The 22,482-nt window shown below is 38.2% G+C and overlaps 1 protein-coding gene across 1 annotated transcript in view; it reads left to right on the top strand.

Annotated features, from left to right (window-relative positions):
- MYO3A (myosin IIIA) overlaps positions 1-22,482 on the top strand; it is a 232,053-nt gene that overhangs the window by 55,900 nt on the left and 153,671 nt on the right. Inside the window, exons 7-10 of the mRNA XM_045775374.2 lie at positions 4,621-4,697; positions 7,708-7,853; positions 10,425-10,490; positions 13,556-13,711. Of these exons, the coding sequence (XP_045631330.2) occupies positions 4,621-4,697; positions 7,708-7,853; positions 10,425-10,490; positions 13,556-13,711 (445 nt within the window). The remainder of the gene's footprint in view (positions 1-4,620; positions 4,698-7,707; positions 7,854-10,424; positions 10,491-13,555; positions 13,712-22,482) is intronic.

The raw sequence follows: 22,482 nt of genomic DNA on the forward strand, positions 1-22,482 counted from the left end.
CATCAACAAAATGAGGATATTAGATGGTATAATAAATTTTATGGCCTCTTCTTGTTGAAAAAAATCTGTGGTTTTAGAATTTCAGTTCTCATTCCTGCAGTATGTTGTTCTTAGCAACAACAACAAAATCCCACGCTCTTCCCTTTGCCCTCTTTAGATGCCAGGGGTTTTGTGGTATGGTGATAGCAAATCAAGTTTCCTGAAGTTGTCTGGTCTGTTGGAACCACATAGGAAACCACATATTTAATGTTTGTTCTAACTCCCTAAGGCCCTCAGAGACCTCTTGACACGGTTTTCTCCCTGGAAACAGGACTTAAGCAATAGAGAACAGAGTTGCTGTACAACCTTCAAGCAGCCCAGGAAGCCTTATTGGAAGAACCTCAAAAAGCATGAGAATTCCAATATAATCAAAGCAAAGGGCTACAGAGTCATTAACATACACCTCCTTAATGTTCCCGTGGCTTCGACTTTGAACGGATTATTGTTTTCTCTTCTAGCCTGTTTTCTGTTCAGCCCTGATCTCCCTCTGGCCTCCTGTTCCTTCCAATAGCCTCTCACTATCCCAACTTTCTGCCTGGAATTTTCCAACCTTTTAGCATCTTCTCCCTTGAGATGCTTACATAACTGTCTACTTTGGTGACTTTTTCCATTATTTCCTCTCTGGACAGGATGATTTTCCCAATCTTCTTTACTTCCTAGGGCTCCTGAACTCATAATTTGGATTCCTGTTGCCTTATAAAGTAATTTATGGCAATTGTTTTTAATAGAATTTTGCATTTTTCTACCTCCTTAGCTACTTTTCTTGTGAGAATTCATATCAAATAAAAATGCCATTTGTCCTCAGGAAACTTACTTTTCTCTCCAGCTGAAGTTTACTAACCTGAAAATGAACACGTTAGACTTTATGACCATTAAGTTGCCTTCTAGCTCCAAAGCTATTTGGTTGCGTTGGTAAAATGATGTTGAGGTTTAAGGACAATTGCAGAGAAACATTCAACACATGCATGAAATTTGGCAAATGCCTTCTTCTGTCACTCTTTTTTGGTTGGGTATGTGTCTTGTTTTTAATCTGAAAATCATCCAGATTTTCAGACTCAAGGGTTTCTTTTTTTTTTAAAGATTTTATTTAAGTGGGGGGGGTCCTGGGGGAGAGGGAGAAGCAGGCTTCCCGCTGAGCAGAGAGCCTGCTGTGGGGCTCTATCCCAGGACCCTGGGATCATGACCTGAACTAAAGGCAGACGCTTCACCCGACAGAGCCACCCAGGGCCCCTGACTCAAGGGTTTCTTATTTTACCTAGTGGCATTGCTCCTTTTCCACTTATTTGAGACTTTTTGTTTTTCCTTCTTCATATTCTGGGCTACATTTTTCTTGTTTCCATACAGTTTATAGTTTTACAGTGTCTTTTTGACATATGGGAACCAGGTGTAAAACAATTTCTCTGCAGGATCCCAAAAGCCACTAAATGATATTTGAGACCCCAAGATCATTGTAATTCATTAGCCCCACATTCTGACCAGTGGTCTTTGAAGGCAGCATCAGTACCGGGGTGCTTGCAAGGCATCATTGGGATGCAGAAAAAAATTTTCGTATCTAATTATGACATAGTAATAATACAGTTATTATTTAATCTCATCCTTTTTAATTATCTTTATGTGCTTCAGAATGCATTAATTAATATAATAGTAAATATATGGAGAATATCTAGAGCTATATCTCTATTGAGTATGCTTGCGCAAAAGTTTCTTCTTCTTCGGGATGTGTGATTAAAGAGTTCGGAGGCCAAACGTTTGCCCCTAGAAAATTCTTAATCTCATAGTAACATATAAATGTACTACAATCTTATATTAATATAAAACCTAATGATTCTTAGACTTTGTAAACTTATTATTGACTATTACCCTTATTTATTTGCTCCTTTATCTGTAAAATCATTTGGGTCTTATATTAGAGTTAGAGTTCCTTGGTTGTAAGCAACAGAAACTAACTCTGACCAACTCATGCAAGGATACTGAAAACAACAGTGACAGGCTTACAAAGTCAAGGGAGAAAGAAGCTGGGCCATCTGGCCTCCTAAGAATAGGGCTATGGCAGCCCTGGTCCTCAGGAGCAGCATCACCTGGACCCATCCTTAGAGCGCTGCCATGGGATGACTCAGGTCTAATTACCATCCCCCAACCCAAGTGTCCACTCCACTCAAGATTCACATTTCCAAGGAAAAGAATCTGAATGGACTACCTTGGGTCACATATCACACCCTAAAAAACTTTTTTCCGGTATCTTTCCATGCATATTTATTTCCTGTGGAGTGTGGCAGGAAGGTCCTTTCCAACGATCCATGGTTATAAATTCAGGCACCAGGACATGACTACTTGCTAAGAAATGTCAACTCGAGTGACATAATCTTTTCTTCATATTCAAAAAGAGAATAAAAATATCACATGATTACTCTAAAAGGTCATTTCCCTGCCCAGAGCAAAACTTTTGATTTTTTTTATTACTTGGTTGTGGTTTTTTTCCCCTTTCCCTTTACATTTCAGTTAAATGACATTTGAATTCCTCAACTATCTTTATGAAAGTGAGACAAAAACATTCAACAAGGATCAAGTATAATGTAAATTTAAATAAATAAATAGAAACCCTTAGAATAAATCTTAGTAAATTTAGAATCAATTTTAAATTGAATTGATTTTAACATCCATTTGTGGGTCATCTGGGTGGCTCAGTTGGTTAAGCTTCTGACTTCAGCTCTGGTCCTGATCTCAGGGTCCTGGGATTGGGCTGTATCTGGCTCCACGCTCAGCAGGGAGTCTGCTTGTCCCTCTCCCTCTCCCCCTCCCCTTCCCCCCACTCATGCTCGCACACGTACGTACTCTCTCTCTCAAATAAATAAATAAAATCTTTTTTAAAAAATCCATTTGGTTTTCCCACTTACATAAATAAATTACAATACTCTGATACTATTATAAAATCTAAGCTTAATCACTTCTACTTTTAATTTCTGGAAAAACACAATATGAAATATTTAGATTTAAATTTAATTTTTCTGAAGGTTAAGATGCCTGGAGTAGAGGTGGAGGTAGAGGGTATATTCTGGAGAAATGTGCTGTTAAGTGATGATGCTCTTTCTTCAGATTTACTGTTAGAAAATATTTAAGGGATAATCTTCAAGCACAAATTAGAAAATCTTCCTTGAATTTGAAAAAATTATTTAGTGAGGATATTTTTTTTCTGTCAAATAATTAACTTTTTCAAAGGCAAAACTTGAAAGCCGTAGATGAAGATTCTGTTTAGGACAGGATTTATACATTGGTGGAATAGGTTAGGTCTTTGTGAGATGCACTTAAATGGAGGTGAAACATATCCCTCTGCCCAAGTACATTCCACCAATATTTAAGCATATTTCCATCATCAAAATACCCTTTTGGCTGGATATGGCCATTGAGTTTCATAATAAATGTCAAATGCCAACTTGGAAGAATCAAATGTATCCAAGTTTAAATCTTACTTAATACCTTTGTCCTACTTGACTTATAAATAGGTGGAGCCTAAAATAAGTGTGACACCTGGGAGGTACTTTTCGAAACAGGGCAATCAGGGGTCACTCAGTTGGTTAAGCGTCCGACTCTTGGTTTCAGCTCAGGTCATGATCTCAGGGTGGTAAGATCAAGTCCTGCATTGGGTTCTGTGCTCAAAACAGAGTCTGCTGGAGATTCTCTCCCTCTGCCCCTCTCCCTCCTCCCCTCTCTCTCTCTAAAATAAATAAAATCTTCAAAACGGATATCAGGGAGTGGAAGCCTATGGTTTGGGTGTAACCCATCAAGTTCAGAACAGGTCAAGGGAAGAGCACTGGACAGCTAGAGGTACCCAGGTCTGCCTACATGAGGAACAGAAACGTGAAATGCGAGGACAGACTTTACTCCTAATTTTTGTAAGGGTCAATTATGATTATATGTTACTAACCAGGTGTAATTTATGGGATGACATGATTGAAATATTTGGTTACACCTCTTCATTGTAGTCCTTCCTTCTTTAATCTCTCTAAAGGAAAGAACTGATTGTATTTGTATTGTTGTATTAAATAAGTGCTGTTAATTTGAAACTTCTAGACAGATGGGATTTGTCCAAAGTTTCCATGTGATGGAAAATAATATTATTCATATTCACAAATAACCTACTATGTGCATACCACCATAGAAATATTCTCAAATTCACCAGACTTTGGTAGTGGGCAGAGGAAGGAAGAGGGAGGGGAGGAGGCATATCATTCAAGTAACAATTATATGCCAAAGTATGTAATACAGACAGTTAAAAATGTAGAAGCTCAAAAAATAGAGATTAGTATGATCAGGAGCAGATTAACTGTCAGCATAGGGGAATAAAATTTGAAATGGTGCATTTAAGATGGAGACGTTTGGTTATGAGAAACAGAAAATTAGAGGACCATTCTATATTTTGGCTATGATGAAATCCTGACTTAGGATATTTTAATGTGAAGTTCAAGTCCCATGGCAGCATTAAGGGAACAGAATTTTAATAGTTTGTAAGCAAATTTGCTGCGATTGTAGTCTCTTTGCATGAGTAATTAATACAAGAATTGAAGTCTTGTGTCTTTCTTTCAGGTGTGTCTGCACAGCTCACCAGTACTCGGTACCGTCGGAATACATCCGTAGGAACGCCATTTTGGATGGCTCCTGAGGTCAGATAGTTTTGAGAGGGGCAAATGTAATATTTGATCTTTCCTGGCTTTCCTTTTCATACATACTCTATCTCCATATGTTTTGGAAGGTACTAGAAGAAAATGTCAGTTGTGTTGTTTTTATGCAAAATTTTTGTATGTGTGAGAAGGAACGTGGGAGGTGCTCAATACATGGACGGTGAATGAGCATATGAATAAATGAAGGCTTGAATGAATGAATCAGATGAGGTAAAGAGACACAGCTTGCAGCCTTAATTTTCTAGTAAATTTGCTTTTAGTCCCAGCATGTATCTATATTATTGATATTTAGATTCTGGTTTTACATTATAGTAGAAATATTATGAAATCCCTAGCCTCTGTTTAAGATCAGATTTTCGCTGATTAACCTGTATCACAGGTTCCTACATTGAGTCAGTCCTGCTTGGGGGCAATGCTCAGCTTGGGCAGACCCTTTTCAAACCATTACCTTTGGGAAGTTGTGGATAAACTGCCAAAATTGCTGAGGGAAAAAGTTTTCTAGAATCCCATCTTCTCTCCACAGCCACTGTTAATGCCTTTAATCTTTTTAATTATGTTTATCAGTAAAGAACACTTATGTTCGAAAATCTCTCTTCAACCCCTGGGAAAGGTTCTGCTATTTATTTACCATTTTCCAGGGAGAGAAAGGAGGGAAGTGGTTCAAATACTATACTAATATTGCAAAATCTTAGAATGAAATGTGTTTGGGGATTCAACCCTTGTGTGCTGCTTCTATTTTAATACTAATTTAATTAGCACTTGCAAAAAGTGAAATGTAAATGGATTATAAAACATAACATAGAGAAAGGATACATTATCTTAAGAATCTTTTAAAAACTCCAATGGATTCAAAAACTTTTTTTAAAGATTTCATTTATTTATTAGAGAGAGAACAAATGGGAACAGCAGGCAGAGGCAGCGGGAGAAGCAGACTCCCCTCTGAGCAGGGAGCCCTACGTGGGGCTGGATCCCAGGACCCTGGGATCATGATCTGAGCCGAACGAAGGCAGATGCTTAACCAACTGAGCCAGCCAGGTGCCCCGGATACAAAAACTTTTAAACAGGGTGTACTCTTGGAACAAAAATAGGAAGTATAGTCATATAAACAAAACCAAAATTGAATAAGAGAATCTCAAGCGAGAGTTTCTTCAGTTTGTTCTGATATATTACTAGTGTTTTAAAAGCTTATGGAAAAAATTTAAATGTGAGAAATTAATAAAATACAGGGATAATATTAAACAGTGCAGCTTATTTATGTATATTAATAATATAAGTACTATAATATGTAATAATTGTGTTATTACTTGATTAATATTAAATAATTAATAGCCTAGCTTTATATTTTCTGTGTTAGAGTAACAAAGCCATTGTTATGTGTTTAAGTTTGCTTTTATTAAAAAAGCAATTTTGATTAGATCTTGGAACCAGTCTCTGAGTAAAAGAAAATATTTTTATCTACCTAAAATTTAATTACCATAGTATTAAATGAGTTAATAATTAAAATTGACACTCCTTAATATGCAATTACCAGACTGTCATTTTACTGAAAGTCATTATTTATTAGTAAGCCTCTAATAGCACAAACTGGGTTTGAAAGTACTTTTCTGCTTAACAAACCAGTGGATGTTACCTAAAGAAGAAAGGTTCACTGTGGTCTTTTCAAGCTGTCGTGTAAATATGTGTATGTTCCAGATTTTGTGCATATTATACTTATTTTTCTGCAATAAACATTTGCCAACTTACTAATGATTGGCAGTATTTCAATAAATTTCCGCTTATCTAGAATTGTTGAAGTATATATATTTTGAATAACCAGCTCTCTAGCTCGTGAAGGCATGGCATATGTACCAGCTCTATGTTATTAATGACAAATTTCTTAGATTTAGAAAGCAGCAAGGTAAATAAAATTTAATGTATTCTCCATAACTAATGGTATAGAATTATTTCAGTGTTTTTAGGGCCTTAGAGGCAAGATTGTTCAATTATCAGATGAACAGTGAAATTCTCTATTTGACATTTTTAATTTAAATTCTAGTTCAGAGGTAGCATTTGTTGGTTACATAAAATTGTCCTTCCCAGACTAGAGTCTGCATGTGTCAGGATGAAAGGGACAAGGGAAATAGTGACCGTGGTAGGTGACCATATCAGTTTTACAAACCATGACACTTTGCAGAGAAAAAGGGGATGGTGTTTATAATAACTCCAGGAAAGCATAAACTAAGGATGTCTTAGGCAAATTGGAGCATAAATTCACCCAGCCTTTGGCAAGATATTTCTAGACCACATGTATGAAGTCATAAAGTAATGAAAAAAATTGGTGGGGCAAAATATATTTTTATACTAAGGAAGACAAAGAGACAAAACAGAACAGAAAATTTATTATGAATGTGTTTTTTAATTTTTAACAGCTTTATGGAGATATAATTCATATATCAAAGAATTAACTCATTTGATATGTACAATTTAATGATTTTTAGATGTATGTTCACGGGGTTGTGCATCCATCATCACGGTCTAATTTTAGAGCATTTTCTTTCCCCCTAAAATAAACCCCTTACTCGTTAATAGTCACTCCCCATCTCTTTCCGAGTTTCCTACACTAGGCAAACTCTAATCAGCTTTTTGTCTATGGAATTGCCTATTCTGGGCATTTCATGTATATGGAATCATACAATATGTGGCCTTTGTGTCTGGCTTCTTTCTCTTCGTGTTTATGCATGTTGTAACTTATATCAATAGTCTGTTCCTTTTGATGGCTGAATAATATTCCATTTTATGTTTACACAATTTTTGTTCATCCATCACCAAGTTGATGGACATTTGGGTTGTTTCCACCTTGGGTCCACGTTGGGGCTATTATGACTAAAACTTCTGTGAATATTTGTCACATGAATGTTTAATACAAAACTTGGGACTTTTATGCTTGCTTTGGCTACAATGCTTGCTAAAGTCACAAACTTCACCTCCTTTTTTTTTTTTCATTTTCTGCTAGGTGATTGCATGTGAACAGCAATTGGATACCACTTATGATGCCAGGTGTGACACATGGTCCCTGGGGATCACAGCCATTGAGCTAGGGGACGGAGATCCTCCACTAGCTGACCTGCATCCCATGAGAGCGCTCTTCAAAATACCAAGGTCAGAGGACTAATACGGAGTATTTGTCTTTCTTCTTCCAGCCAGTGGGCGCTCATCAGGGAAATATTCAATATATGTCAGCACAGTGGCCTGGAATATCTTTCTGCCTCTTCTGAGACACTATATTTATTCAGCGGCTTCATTTCCCTGGTTTAAGTAACAGCTTTCTCTTGATGCTCAGTGTGTCTTCCTTTTGCAAGGATTTGAGCTCTAAGAGCAGCAGTTCCTCCCACTCTTTATCCACTCTCAAATTTGTCAGTAAGGCCCTGGTCCACAGTCGGTGCCTCCGTGATTGACTTTGCTTCACTCTATCAAGCCCATGATTTTTTTTTACTACTTGCTAAGACTTCTCTTTGGACGTTTAAAATGATATTATTAAGAAAATTACACACAAAATTTACCGATACAATAGCAATGGCTTTAAATATGTTAGTATTTGAACATATTCATATAAAACAGTAAACTTAGAATAATCTCTTTGGAGCCATGAAAGCAGTTTCCTATCTGTGTAGACCCTTCCCCTTCAGTGTGTATATTGACAAACTTTCCCCTGTCTATCCTGTTACTAATTAAATACTAATTTATAGATGTTTTGGTTAGTTCCTGAATATTTCAGAAAACTGATGTGAAAAGACTGCCTATTTTTATGATTCATGTGCTCTCTTCTGAGGACTGTCTAAAGGATCGTGCCTGGGACCATAGTCCCAGTGGAATGCACCCCCAGGGCCTGGGGTGACGGGGTCCAGGGCAGTGGTAGGGTGGTAAGTTATATAGTTTTATTAAACAAATTTTGTCATCCTAGTGCCTATAGTACATAGAATCATAAACAAAGCCCTGGGGGACAGTTCTCCAGTCCTAAAGAAATAATGCCAATATATTATATTCATGTCTAAATGGATCCATTTGGAATATTTAGCATGTATTTAAATTAGTTAGAAGACCAAAGAATTTGAATGTATTTTTCATCTTATCTTTGAACTTCCTGTCTGATATATATGTTCTGAATTATGCTTTTATCATCCTTTACATAACAATTTCGATGTCTGTCTCAGGTCTAGTTATTTGTAAAATATGCTGTTAATTTGATAAGTGGGGAAATATGATTACAGAAAAGAACAGAAAACCTGCCCTATATCAGGTCTAAGACATTGCATTAAATTTGAGGAAAACAGAAAAAAATCTACGTTTCCTAATTCCTACTGTCACTCAGTCTGTAAGCTGAATGTACTCCCTGAGCCATTTTAATTATGGCTTAAAATACCAGAGTTAGCGGGATGTTGTTTTTCTTGGTGATGATGCCAAATGGACAAGGAATGACCCCATTGATGTTTCTTGGACCTGTGAGCAAGGTGCTTCTGGAAACTGAATCCTCTTGCTTATTTCTTCTTACTTCTGCCACCAGTATATCTCTAGCATTAAGGTCTTAGAACACTAACTGTAGAAATAATTAGAAAAAAAAAAAAGGGATTTGAAAAGCTACCCTGTTCTGAGTGTTCTAAAATCATCAAAACTTTGTTATACTCAAAGCAAGCCAATAAATCTCTTAGAAAGGAAATTTTCAGGAGGACGAGAAACAAAGCAAGACTACTGGGGAAGAGAATTACTTCTTTTAATGTGCAAATCAGCAACCTTCAAATAGTCCTAAGAATTGTACAATGAGCTCTAGGCGTGATCGAGGGTAGATGAGTGGCTGCACTTTTCTTTAATGAGCCTTTACAAACTGTACACTAATTTCATTATAAGCTATTTAAGGAGTAATGCAGAACGGAAGACAAAGTGTTTCCATCCCACTAATGAAAACAAAGAGCTGTTAGGATTAGTGGAAAGCAGTATTTCAGCAAATTCAGCCATCATGGTTGATCAATGCTGCTTGATTACAGACTTAGATCAGCTTCATTTCCAAGGGATGTGCCTTTGTATTCATGAACATGCCAAAGAAGAACAAGATTTGTTTGGCCTAAAAATAAGGGCAACTAATAACACAATCTTTTAAGTGGCATTCAGAGCTTTCCAGCTAATCATATTTTCCAGTTCCTTACTTTCATAACCTTGTTTCCAGCAACAACAGAACGATGCCTGACAGCATTCGGCTGGGCCCCTGCTGCTAGTTTCCCTCGTATTCTGAATGACACACCTTTCAGATCACCTCTGTACCCTGGATATTCCTCAGAGGCTTCTGCAGGATTCAAAGTAAAATAAATAAATACATACATACATACGTTCATTCGTTCATTCATTCATTCATTCCCCAGTTTTTGCTGTTTCTGTTTTGCCAAGTATTGATGTTTCCCCCTGGGGCACTCAAGTAAAAGCAAAAAGATTCCCTAAAAGAAAAAAAATTATCAGAAAAATTGGGTCCTATATTAAGTGCTTTCTGAGAAACAAGGAAGCTGTCATTTTATATGAAGAATGATTAATAACTAATTATCTGTCTTTGAATCGGGAAATTGTGGTCATGCTTGATTATGGCTGGCAGAACCTCTGATCACACTTGTGCTGTTGTCTGTCCAGCTCTGATTTTGCACTGACTGACCAATGTGCACAATCCAACCTTGATTCTTCTTTTTCCAGGAACCCACCCCCCAAACTAAGGCAGCCTGAGATATGGTCAGCAGAATTCAATGACTTCATCAGCAAGTGAGTAACGGTAGAGTCTTTTAAAAAAAGATACCATCCTGCTAGAACTTTGAAATGTGCCTTTTGTAACACTTCTGAATCTCCTCCTTATTTCTTATCTATTAAACAGCCCCAGAGGGTTTCTGTGATTGTCTTCAAAACCAGCATTTTTACTATCTTCTGAATGTTCAGTGAATCCATTATTGCTCAAATAACGATCTTAGGGTCATGTTCATTCGCTTAAAGAGAGCTATGCTTCTAAGATTGCTTCATGGCCCATGAACACATCCTTCCATCCACCTGCCTTTTGTAAGCTACGCCCTCCCATCTCCCACCTCCTCACCCACCATGGGTTCAGTGTGCTATTTTTAACCCTTCGTCTGTCTGTATCACTCATTTCTGTTGCAGTCAGGCAATTTTCATTGCAGTCGGTGAATCACATAATTGTATCGATAAAATGCTTATGTATTTGAAATTCAGTGAATATTTTTAATTTGACAAATATTTAGCACAAGTGCAGCAGCTCTAGACAATCGACTGGAAGATATGAGTCAGCAGTTTCTGAGTATCTGCCCCACAAACCTGTTTTCACAATCTTACTATGTCCTCACCATAAACAATAATAATAATAATAATAATAATAATAATAATAATAATAATAATAAATAAGGTAAGGGATGACCGCAGGTTGTAAATGGGAGACAGGGGACATTAAGAATACATATGTCAGGGGTGCCTGGGTGGCTCAGTTGGTTAAGCCTCTGCTCTCGGCTCAGGTCATGATCCCAGGGTCCTGAGATTGAGTCCCAAGTCAGGTTCCTTGCTCAGCGGGGAGCCTGCTTCTCGCTCTGCTTCTGCTGCTCCCCCTGCTCATGCTCACTCTCTCTCTCTTAAATAAATAAAATCTTAAAAAAAAAAGATAATGTATGTTAGACACCACTCAGAAAATGTAGAAAGGGCAAAGAAAGTGGAGGAATCAGTCATACATATACCACAATTATTGGTTTTTCTACCAAGAATATCTCCTTATTCCTTTATTCCTATGAAGACAAGAGGCTTAGATTTGAGGGGTGTGAAAACCCAAGGATTGATAGTCCATTTTGTTCCCTAGATTTCACACGAGCATCTGTTACTGAGTATGGACTGTGCTCTATGGAATATTTGATAAAGGGCAGTCAAACGTCACACATCTCCTGGGAGAATCACTGGTAACTGCAAAGGGCTTCCCATAATTTGTAGTTGTGCCCCACGTCTGTGGTCTTTCCACACAGATCCTCAGTGGAACTTGGTGACTTTGACACATTTCACACGTTTTCACCTCCGAAAAGCCTTTCCTGATAGCCTTCTGCCCTGTGTGCTGTTGCTGCTTTTGGTTCCTCTTCTGCTGGGAACACCCATTTAGATGCCTCTCTTCCCAGTGAGACAGTAACTGCGGAGCACCTGACATGCCTCCCTTGTCCCTGTAATGCCGCTGTCCAGCAGCGTGCCAGGTTCATACCAGCTATTTGATACAGTGTTAGTGGGATCAAAGAATTTCATATGTGACTGCACTCAATCCATTGAGCAGGTGCTACAGATGTCAGAAATGGATGCATTCTGTTGAACTAAATGATCAGGAAGAGTACTCGTTCTTACGTTCAGGTATCATCATCCTGACTCCTTAGCTTATTTTACCATCCTTGGGAAATCCGTTACTGGTTAAGCCCGGGAAAATAAATTGCCAAATCATCCCAGGAGGAATAACAGTACAGATTAGAAATGCCACTGCCGGGGCGCCTGGGTGGCACAGTGGTTAAGCGTCTGCCTTCGGCTCAGGGCGTGATCCCGGCGTTGTGGGATCGAGCCCCACATCGGGCTCTTCCGCTGTGAGCCTACTTCTTCCTCTCCCACTCCCCCTGCTTGTGTTCTCTCTCTCGCTGGCTGTCTATCTCTGTTGAATAAATAAATAAAATCTTAAAAAAAAAAAAAAAAAGAAAGAAATGCCACTGCCCAAGTCAAGGCATGGGCTGCTTCTTCCTCTTTTTTTTTTTTTTTTTTCTTTTTTTTCTGTGTCGCCAAGTGTCAGCCCACCTCTGAGCAGTTGTCTCACAAGCACAGATCCTCTGAATCTCAGGATGGGAAGGGTCCTGGAAATGGATACAGCCCAAACTATATCCAGAGCGTAAGAGTGGCCATCCCATCAGGATGTCCTCATCCCTAATAAAGGTGATCCTACCCAGTACAGCCCATTCTAACTCTGATAAGCCTCACTGTTGAAAAGTTCTTTCTTAGGCTGCCCTGAAGTCTCTTTCTCTCTTAATTCCACGAATTGATCCTGGGTTCTTTGTCTCTTGTGACCAGTGAAAACCGGTCTAATCCCTCTTCCGAATATTTGAAGACAGCTCTCATGACTGATTCAATGTCCCGATTGTTCAAATGTCCGCCCTGTGAAGCTGTTTGAAGTGTCCTCACTAACTTTATCCTTTTTCATGCTACGATCTCGTTGAACCTACCAAGAGGTGTAGCGTGCTTTAGTACATCTGCTCTACGTATAGACCTCCAGAACTGTCCAGTGATGGGGAATTTAAACATCCCCAGCGCGTTAGTTTAACAGTTTTATCACGCAGCAAGAAAGAGACCAATGGAGAAGCCTTTAAAAGCATTAGGGGAGGGCAACGGAAAAGTCGCTTTTAATTTTAGATAAGCTTTCAAACTGTAATGACTACGATGCTTCATTCTTTAGCTGCTGGCTTGTAAAGGAGACAGCAGGCAGACCGCATTTAATCACCACTACGCCAGCATGCTTGCTGGGGCCCTAGGCAGTCCTGCTTGGTCGGGAGTTGCTGAGGCTACATGGCATTGCTCACAGATGTGCCCACTTTCACAGACATGCATTTCATCATATCGCAGGCCAACATTCTTGAGATATGCTTCCCAGGACGAACATTTGTGAGAAGCATTGCTCTCTTGTGTTTCAGTAGTTTTTAGGAATATGAATAATAATGTCAAACCTCGAACTTATCTAGTAATTACATGTTTGCTCTTTCTTTCTTTCTCTCTGTCTCTGTCTCTGTCTCTGACTCTCTCTTTTTTATTTGCCGGTGCAGGTGCTTGACTAAAGATTATGAAAAGCGTCCAACAGTGTCAGATCTTTTACAGCATAAATTCATTACTCAAATTGAGGGCAAAGATGTGATGTTGCAAAAACAACTCATGGAATTCATCGACATTCATCAAGGCATGGGAGGCACAGAAAAGGCCAGGTAATCAAATAATATCTTCATTCGCAAAGTCCAAACTTCATTTAACAATGCTGAACAGTTTTATAATGCAGTAGTTGTGAAGGTAAGAAAAGAACTCGTTTAAGATAGTTCACTGTGGTTCCGAGATAAGGGGATACTTGCATGAAAAGTGAATTCACATGTTGAGTTGCATCCCAATACTGGTAGCATTGCTTGCAGCATTTTCTAAACAGCTTCATCAGACTAAAGAATGTAAACTTCAGTAGATGATTAGTATTGGCATGTATTTTCTTGTGTTTTCTGCTCTTCTGTAAAGTTAAGGTATCTTACATTTGAGATTTAAAAAAACATAAACCTTGAAAGACTCCCTGATAAGTGTTATTTCTTGGTATCATTTCTTCTGGCTGAACTGTATTCAGAAATCATTTTAAATATCATTACTCCTACTTCCTATTTGGGTTTCTCATAATCTACTATGTATAGTTTATGTAATATTGAATATGCTTTTTACTTATTATAGATAGTATGTATGTTTATTTCGGGGGATTTAGAAGATATAGAGAAGTATATAATAAAATCAATCACATATAACATTTTAATCTGTAACCTTTAAGTATCTTATGAATGGATATATATTTTTAAAAAATTAGAATAATATTTATATGTGTTCTGGAGCCTGCTTTTTTTTTTCATTGTAATCCCCATCACCTATTTCACCCATCCCCCCGTGCCCTCTCCCCTCTGGCAACCACCAGTTTGTTCTCTGTATTTATGAGTCTGTTTTGGGGTTTTTTTTGTTTGTTTATTTGTTTTGTTTTTTAGATTCCACATATAAGTGAAATGATAGAATATTTGTCTCTCTCTGTTGGGTTTGTTTTACCTAGCATAATATCCTCTAGGTCCATCCGTGTTGTTCAAACGGCAAGATCTCATTCTTTTTATAGCTGAGTAATATTCTATTGTGTGTGTGTGTGTGTGTGTGTGTGTGTGTGTATCACAATATATCACATCTTCTTTACCCATTCACCTTTCCATAGACACTTGGGTTGTGTCCGTATCTTGACTATTATAAATGCTGCCACAGTGAACACAGGGGTGCATATATCTTTTCAAATTAGTGTTTTCCTTTTCTTTGGGTAAATAGCTGCTAGTGGAATTACTGGATTGTATGGTATTGCTATTTTATATTTTTTGAGAAATCTCCATACTGTTTTGCACAGTAGCTGCACCAGCTTACATTCCCACCAACAGTGTGTGAGCTGTCCCTTTTTTCTACATCCTTGCCAACATTTATTATTTCTTGTCTTTTTGCCACTAGCCTTTCTGACAGGTGTGAGGTGATATCTCATTGTGGTTTTGATTTGCATTTCCCTGTTGATTAGGGATCTTGAACATCTTTTCATGTGTCTGTTGGCCATCTGTATATCTTTGGAAAAATGTCTATTCAAGTCTTCCCATTTTTAATCAGATTATTTGTTAGCGTTGGGTGGTATAAGTTCTTTATTTATTTTGGATATTAAATCCCTTATTGGATATATCATTTGCACATATCTTTTCCCATTCAGTAGGTTGCGTTTTCATTTTGTTGATGGCCTCCTTTGTTTTGCAAAAGCTTTTTATTTTGATGTAATCCCGATAGTTTATTTCTGCTTTTGTTTTCCTCGCCTGAAGAAGCATATCCATAAATAATGTTGCTAGGGCCAATGTTCAAGAGACTACTGCTTGTGTTGTCTTTTAGTTTTATGGTTTCAGGTCTCACATTTAGGTCTTAATCCATCTTGAGTTTATTTTTGTGTAAGAAAGTGCTCCAGTTTCATTCTTTAAATGTAGCTGCCCAGCCTTCCCAACACCACTGAAGAAACTGTCTTTACCCCATTATATATTCTTGCCTCCTTTTTCATAGATTAATTGTTCATAGAAGAATAGGGTTTTTTTTTCTGGGCTCTCTATCCTCTTCCATTGATCTATGTGTTGGAACCTGCTTTTTTCCACTAAACAGTGAATATCCATGTCATTAAATGCACGTCATTCATATCATTCTACGAGAGATTTTTTTAATTGCTGCAAGCATTACCTTGCTTGACTATTCAGTGATTAATTTAAATAATCTCCTATTAGATATTTAGGTTGTTACTAATTGTTTCTATCTCTAATAAGTAACATTATAATGAACAGAGCTGCACATGAATCTCTTATCTACTTAAGATGAATTCCTAGAGACAGTGCCAAGTCAAAGAGTAGTCTTTTGTAGTTTCAGGTTATTCTTGAGAATTCTATTAGTTTCATTTAAGGAGCATATCACATTTAAGGGCTAAGTTAGGAGAAGTGAGTAGAAAATAGTGCATGACTTAAAAGGTGATTCTATTTGAATTCCTGTCAGGGGTTACATGTTTCATTCCTATTTGTTTAATGCCTCACTGTGTGCCAGACATTGTTAAGACTTTATATTATCTCATGTGATTCTACAACATCCCTGAGCGAGGTGTTCTAGTACACTCCATTTTTACAACTGAGAAGAACCAAAGTTTGCAGATTAACTAATTAACTTATACAAGGCTGCACAGGTAATGAATGACGTAGCAGGAATTCAAATCCTGATCCCTAAGCCCAGGCCTTATTCACATGAGTAGACAGAGTAATGACGGTAGACATCTCTGGAGGTAATAGGGCTTGCCTATATGAGTTTACAGCCTTGCTGGAGAGACAAAACTCATACCTATAGTGAGGAAACATTACGTTGTGAGTGGAATGAGTTACAGAGAAGAAGGAAGGAGGCATGTAGTTTACAGTGAGGAGGTGGCCGTGGGCTCATACATGTCCTTCCTTCCTTGTTTGTGTGTCTACAGTTCCATAGTCAGCCACAATCCCATTCTTCCCAGAGCAGGTGGACAAACAGCAAGCAGACAAACAAAACAGAAATTGAAGTGTATCAGCATTGTGTCAGGTGCTCAAGAACTATGTCAACAACTATGGGGAATTTGAGATTTTACCTTATTTGCAAGCATGTTGGTGGTTCTTGCCCCACAAGTCCTAGTGCTGATATGGAATGGCCTAGATGGATGGGTATACACAGTGGGTTTGCCACATAGCGTAGGAACCTTGAGCTTGGGAAACTGTGGTCTTTGAAAAGCAAAGGGCTAATGAACCTGCCCCAACTTTGTCCTAGAGCAGACATTATCTTTACTATCCTGTTCAGCAAACAACAAAACTTTCATCTGGAGAGAGACGTTATCTCTAACTTCCAAGACCATTTGCTATATAAGCATCTTTGAAAATATAGTCTGGAAAAAAGCTAACATAAGACATACAGAAATGGGAGAGACCCATGGATAATTTTCTCCCAACATTCAAGCATCGTAAGAATGGTTGAATTACACAATATTTAGATTCTAAGCCTTTTGCTCTAAGTTCCAGAGATCAAAATAAAGAAAAAAATTATTGAAAACAACTCTATATTGGGCACTGCGTTAGTCTCAACCCTTGTGTTTCTGAGTCACAAAATTGATTCTTGTTTATCTTATTAAGGATTCAGAATATGTTTTCAATATGAGAACTTCTGTTTCACTCAGTTGTGGAAAATTTTCAGTCATCAGTCTGTTAAATATTGATCTCTTGCTCTTTTTATTTTCTACTTCTAAGAGATAAATACTGCAACGTCCCAATATACATTATGTGTCTTATACTTTCTCTTTTATGTTTGTCATTCCTTTATCAATCTCTGCTATATTTTAGGTGATTTCTTAAAACTTTTTTCTCAATCCACTAATTCTTGGAATAGGACTAGTCTAGAGTTACCCTGTATACTTACTTTTCATGCTGATATTTCTGTCAACAGCTGTATTTTTCATTTCTACAATTTCTTACTTTTTGTAAACATTCTTTATTCATATCTGACTTTATATCTGGCTGTTCATATCTGGCTAATTTATTTTTTTCTTTTTTTTTGGTGAATGTAATTCTTTTCTTTTTCTCTGTAGACTTTTCAACAGTCATTTTTTGATTTGCATTTCAACCAGGGTGAATTGTCCTGATTATTGAGTTTATTTGTTGCCTTAATATTTGGTTTTCTTGGGGCGCCTGGGTGGCACAGCGGTTAAGCGTCTGCCTTCGGCTCAGGGCGTGATCCCGGCATTACGGGATCGAGCCCCACATCAGGCTTCTCCGCTATGAGCCTGCTTCTTCCTCTCCCACTCCCCCTGCTGTGTTCCCTCTCTCGCTAGCTGTCTCTATCTCTGTTGAATAAATAAATAAATAAAATCTTAAAAAAAAAAATATTTGGTTTTCTTCTGGGGTTTAGAATTTTGGTTTGCTCTCCCACCCGGCATGGGAGGGGTTCTGCTCTGCTTTTTCTTTTCTTCTGCATTCTCTTCTCCTATTTTGGAAGTTTTGCCTTTGCCATAATCTGGCTTCAGGAGACTTTTGGCCCAACAGGGAATTGAGGATATTGCCGATCTGGTCATGGAGCCAGTAGGAAGTAGACCCCATGTCTGTGCTTGGTCTTGCCATTGCAGGCACTTGACTCCATAAAAGGAAGAAGATGCAGAATTTTTTCAACGTTCTCTTCCAGGTAGGAGACACTGCTCCCCACACTCAGCTGCATTCTCTCTACCCAGCTTTGGTCAGGGCCTTCCGTGTAAGTGGGGCATTTCATTTCCTTTACCATCTAGGCCTCTTCTGCCTTTTTCTAGTCCTGGACTTTGTGTCAGCCTATGGTTTCTATGCTCTTACCCAGGGTGTATTTGACCTGTTAGGTCCACTATCATGCTCATCTTGTTTTGGAGAATGTCTTTTTAATTTGACTTAAGTTAAAGACAAATTTCTTTGTCTTTTTAATTGACTTAAAAATATTTTGAAAAATATTTTATCTTCCATAAGTGTATATTTGGAGGGGGTGGGAGTAGAATTTGAATCATTAATGCACAACACCCTTTGACCACAGATCTTAGTCTCCTGTCATAGGAGGAGGAAATATTTTCCTGATCTCAGCACTTTTATACTAGTTCTGAAGTGGGAAACATTCAGGCAAAAGAAAAGATGCTGCGGGGTGCCCCTGGCAACACCTTGGGAAGTAGTCTTCAAGATCAGGCGGAATGACTTGATTTGGTACAGTTCTCCACACTGGTAAAGTTGATCCAAAATCTGACTGTACTAAATCAACATAGTTAACTCAAAGCTGACATTTTTTTGTATGTGATATTAGCCTTTGAAATTGGATTGATGTATGTATTTGGCTGTATAATTTTTTAAAAATCATAATTCAGTTTTAAAGAAGATTGTCGTACAATAAATTGAATACAAACGAGTACTTTAAATTTCCTGACAATAGCAAGGGGACAATGTTAGAAGGCACTGTGGGATGGATACAAGAACTTTCTTTTTTAAGTCAAGTTGTGGAAAAATAAGAATCAGACCGGCGAGAGACCAAGTGACACTTGGAGAAGTAGTAGAACTCAGATTTATTTTATGCTGGGGGACCCAGATGAGCTCGAGCTCAAAATTCTGGGCCCCGGGCAACGGGGTTATGGGGCTTTTATAGGGGACTGCTGGCAGTCAGGTTCCAGGGGCTATGCTGACTGCTGGTAGGTGGGTTTAAACTGGGCAAGTGGGGGCTGCTTTAGGCAGGAACAGTAGTGCAGGGAGCCTGTGGTGGGAAGCCTGTTTACAGAAGCAGAAAAGGCTGGTTATCTCTTGCTCCCAGTAGGTCTTCTGGTTATCTCTAGCTTATTGTTAGTAACTTTCCACCTTCTGGGGCCTCCCAGCCTGGGCTTGTTCTGAGTGATTTTCCTCTTCAAAGGCGTGAATATAACAAGTTACTCTCATAATTTGCTCAGCTACTCTGAGGAATCAAGACGCATATGCATGCTGCAACTGCTTCTATGATGGCCTCTCAAACCACGGAAATGCATTTTTCACAGGAGTTAAATTGACAATGTTAAAGCGCTGGCTGAATCAGTAAGAACTTTAAATTACAAAATATTTTAAAAGAGAAGTTTGGGGCACCTGGGTGGCTCAGTTGTTAACCGTCTGCCTTCAGCTCAGGTCACGATCCCAGGGTCCTGGGATCAAGCCCCACATTGGGCTCCCTGCTTGGTGGGAAGCCTGCTTCTCCCTCTCCCGCTCCAACTGCTTGTGTTCCTTTTCTCACTGGCTTTCTCTCTCTCTGTCAAATAAATAAAAATCTTAAAAAAAAAAGAGAGAGAGAGAGAGAGAGAGAGACGTTTGGCTCTTGAATCCAGTATTTTAAAGTATTCAATTGCCTGATTGAATGGAAATAGGTAAGAGTCATTTGTAATTGAAATATACTATCCAGCGTTCTTGACTAAAACAACACAAGCCAATATAAGAAGAAAAGCAATTGAGTGAAAAATACCAGAAGGCTCAGAGAGTGGAGAGGAAGGCAGTGAGCCAGGCTTAGGCCTGAAGCAAAGGAAGCCTTAAATAAATAGCCTTCCCCAAGAGCTACCTGCTAAGAAGCCACCACTGACACCCACACTCTGCGCTCCAAGTCCTGCAGCAACACTGGTTTCTGGAATGCCACAACCATCCCAAAATATTTCTAAACTGACCTTGAGCTTTGTCACTCCCTCAAGACTGTTCCATACAAGACCATCTGGTTCCCCATGCTTAGATCACAGGTCCATGTTATAGGTGAAAAAAGTGGTGAGAAACACTTGCTTCTCCCTTACATCCAGTAACTGTGAGGCAGAATCCTTTCTTGCAACCATCTTGGAATTTCTTCCCACAAAGGAAGGACATTTTGAGATACTAAAGCAATGAATTATGTAGAATATGGAAACAGGTTCCTGAAATTCTTTCTTTTCTGTATCTTGAACATTTACCTAAAAGTGTTATTTAAGGTATGATTTGCATTCCTTGTAAGTAAAGGAAAAACCTAGCCAAGTACCTACTTGAACGATAAATTCCAAATTAGGATTTCATTTTGTGGGGTGCCTGGGTGGCTCAGTCGGTTGAGCTTCCAACTGTTCATTCTGGCTCAGGTCATGATCTCATGGGTTGTGATCTCATGGGTCATGAGATCAAGCCCCACATCAGGCTCCACAGCTAGCTATAAATAAATCAATAAACAAACAAATCTTATTAAAAATTACATTTTGTGGTGCTTATATTATTAACATGTTACTTAACTTTAAAATTTTCTTTTGCTTTATATACAAAGCAAAATAACTTAAATATTTTACTTGATACCCTCCATATGCTAGTGGTGATTAATTTTGATGTGTGTAAATTCTGTTTTGCATATAATTTTACAGAAGCAAAAAGGAATATTTGTAAGAATTTAGTAACTCAAGCATAGTTATTTCTTAGGCTAAAAATACTGGCTGTATTTTGTGGTAGTCTTACAATCACCCCACTTGTCCCAGCATATATGGTTTTCAAACCAGGATATAAGGCAACTTTGAGACATATCTGGAAGGATTAACAAATGAAAGACAAAGTAAATTATCCAACCATTCAGTACTGAAAGCCTGGTTCAAGCTGTCAATTCTTTATTTAGGTATAAGACTTTATGTCATGTAAATTCAGTTGAATGGGATTTTGATTTTATAAAAAAAAGAAAAGAAAAAAACAGAAAAATCAGTAGGAGGTAATAATAGGGTTTTTTCAGTGTGATACAATGCATGATTCTATTTTATTCTCTATTTTCTGGGCATGATAATTTTTCTCTAATGGCTGTAACTGTGTCTTTGTGAGAATTATTCATCCTTTGGAACGTTTACTCATTTCCCTTAATATGTGGGAATTTTAAAATGCTTATCCTGGCTGCTCTTATAATAACCATTCTTTTGATTCCCACCTCTACAAGAATATTTCAAAGACATTTAAAACTGAACATGTCCAAAATTGAATTTATGCTGTCCCACCCAAAATTAGTTCTTGGTCCCTTTCTTATTAATGGTACCACCACTCAATTCCTTATGCCAATCAGAAATCTAGGGATTATCTTGACATATTCTTCTTTCCTACTTTCTGTTTTTAGTCCATAGCACAACTAAATTTCTTATGTCCCTGTTCAACCCAACACCAATGGTGATATAATCCTTGCCACCATGGAAATCATGGATTGAGATAATCCCGATGTCTCAATATTTATTGAGGCCATTGTGTAAAGACCTGGATCACGTGCTACCAAAAGGGTCTGATGGCTAAAGCATATATAGTCTGTTCACCTGGGGGCTTACTTTTTAGTAAAAGGGATAAGGCAAGCGTGTAAATAATCATTATACAAAGTAAGACGTTCCAATCCCATGAAAGGAATACAGTGTCCTATGAGGGTTAAAAGAAGCAGAGAATGTTTATGGTAAAAGGAACAGGAAGGTTTATCTAGGAGGTGCCTTTGAATCAGCATTGGGATAAACAGGACTTAATCATGTATGAAAATAGAGTTGCCACCCGCTGAATGTTATTTCTAGAAAAAATAGCCTGAGAAAAATCATGAAAGCAAGAGGAAAGACAGTGCTCACAGAAAGACAACCATTTAATCAAAGTTGTAAGGGGAAAACTCAGAAATATGGTTGGAGATATCCACAGAGAGCCGACCACAGGGAGAGCACTGAGAGTCAGACAAGAGGTCCGACCAGTATTCTTGACAGCCCACACTGGGGATGCCCCTGGGGCACCCGTTTCCTGCTGTGCACCATCCTTTCATTGGTCCGAAAAGGTAAACTATAGATGCAACAAGACAGACTATAGCAGTACTTTTGGATGCATTTTGCTTGTCCCCAGTATTTCTTCCTAATTTAAAGCTTTTATATATATATATTTTTTTTAAG

Source organism: Ursus americanus, chromosome 31 (assembly GCF_024610735.1).
Source record: "Ursus americanus isolate L20-20 chromosome 31, mUrsAme1.1.p, whole genome shotgun sequence".
NCBI classification, from domain to species: domain Eukaryota; kingdom Metazoa; phylum Chordata; class Mammalia; order Carnivora; family Ursidae; genus Ursus; species Ursus americanus.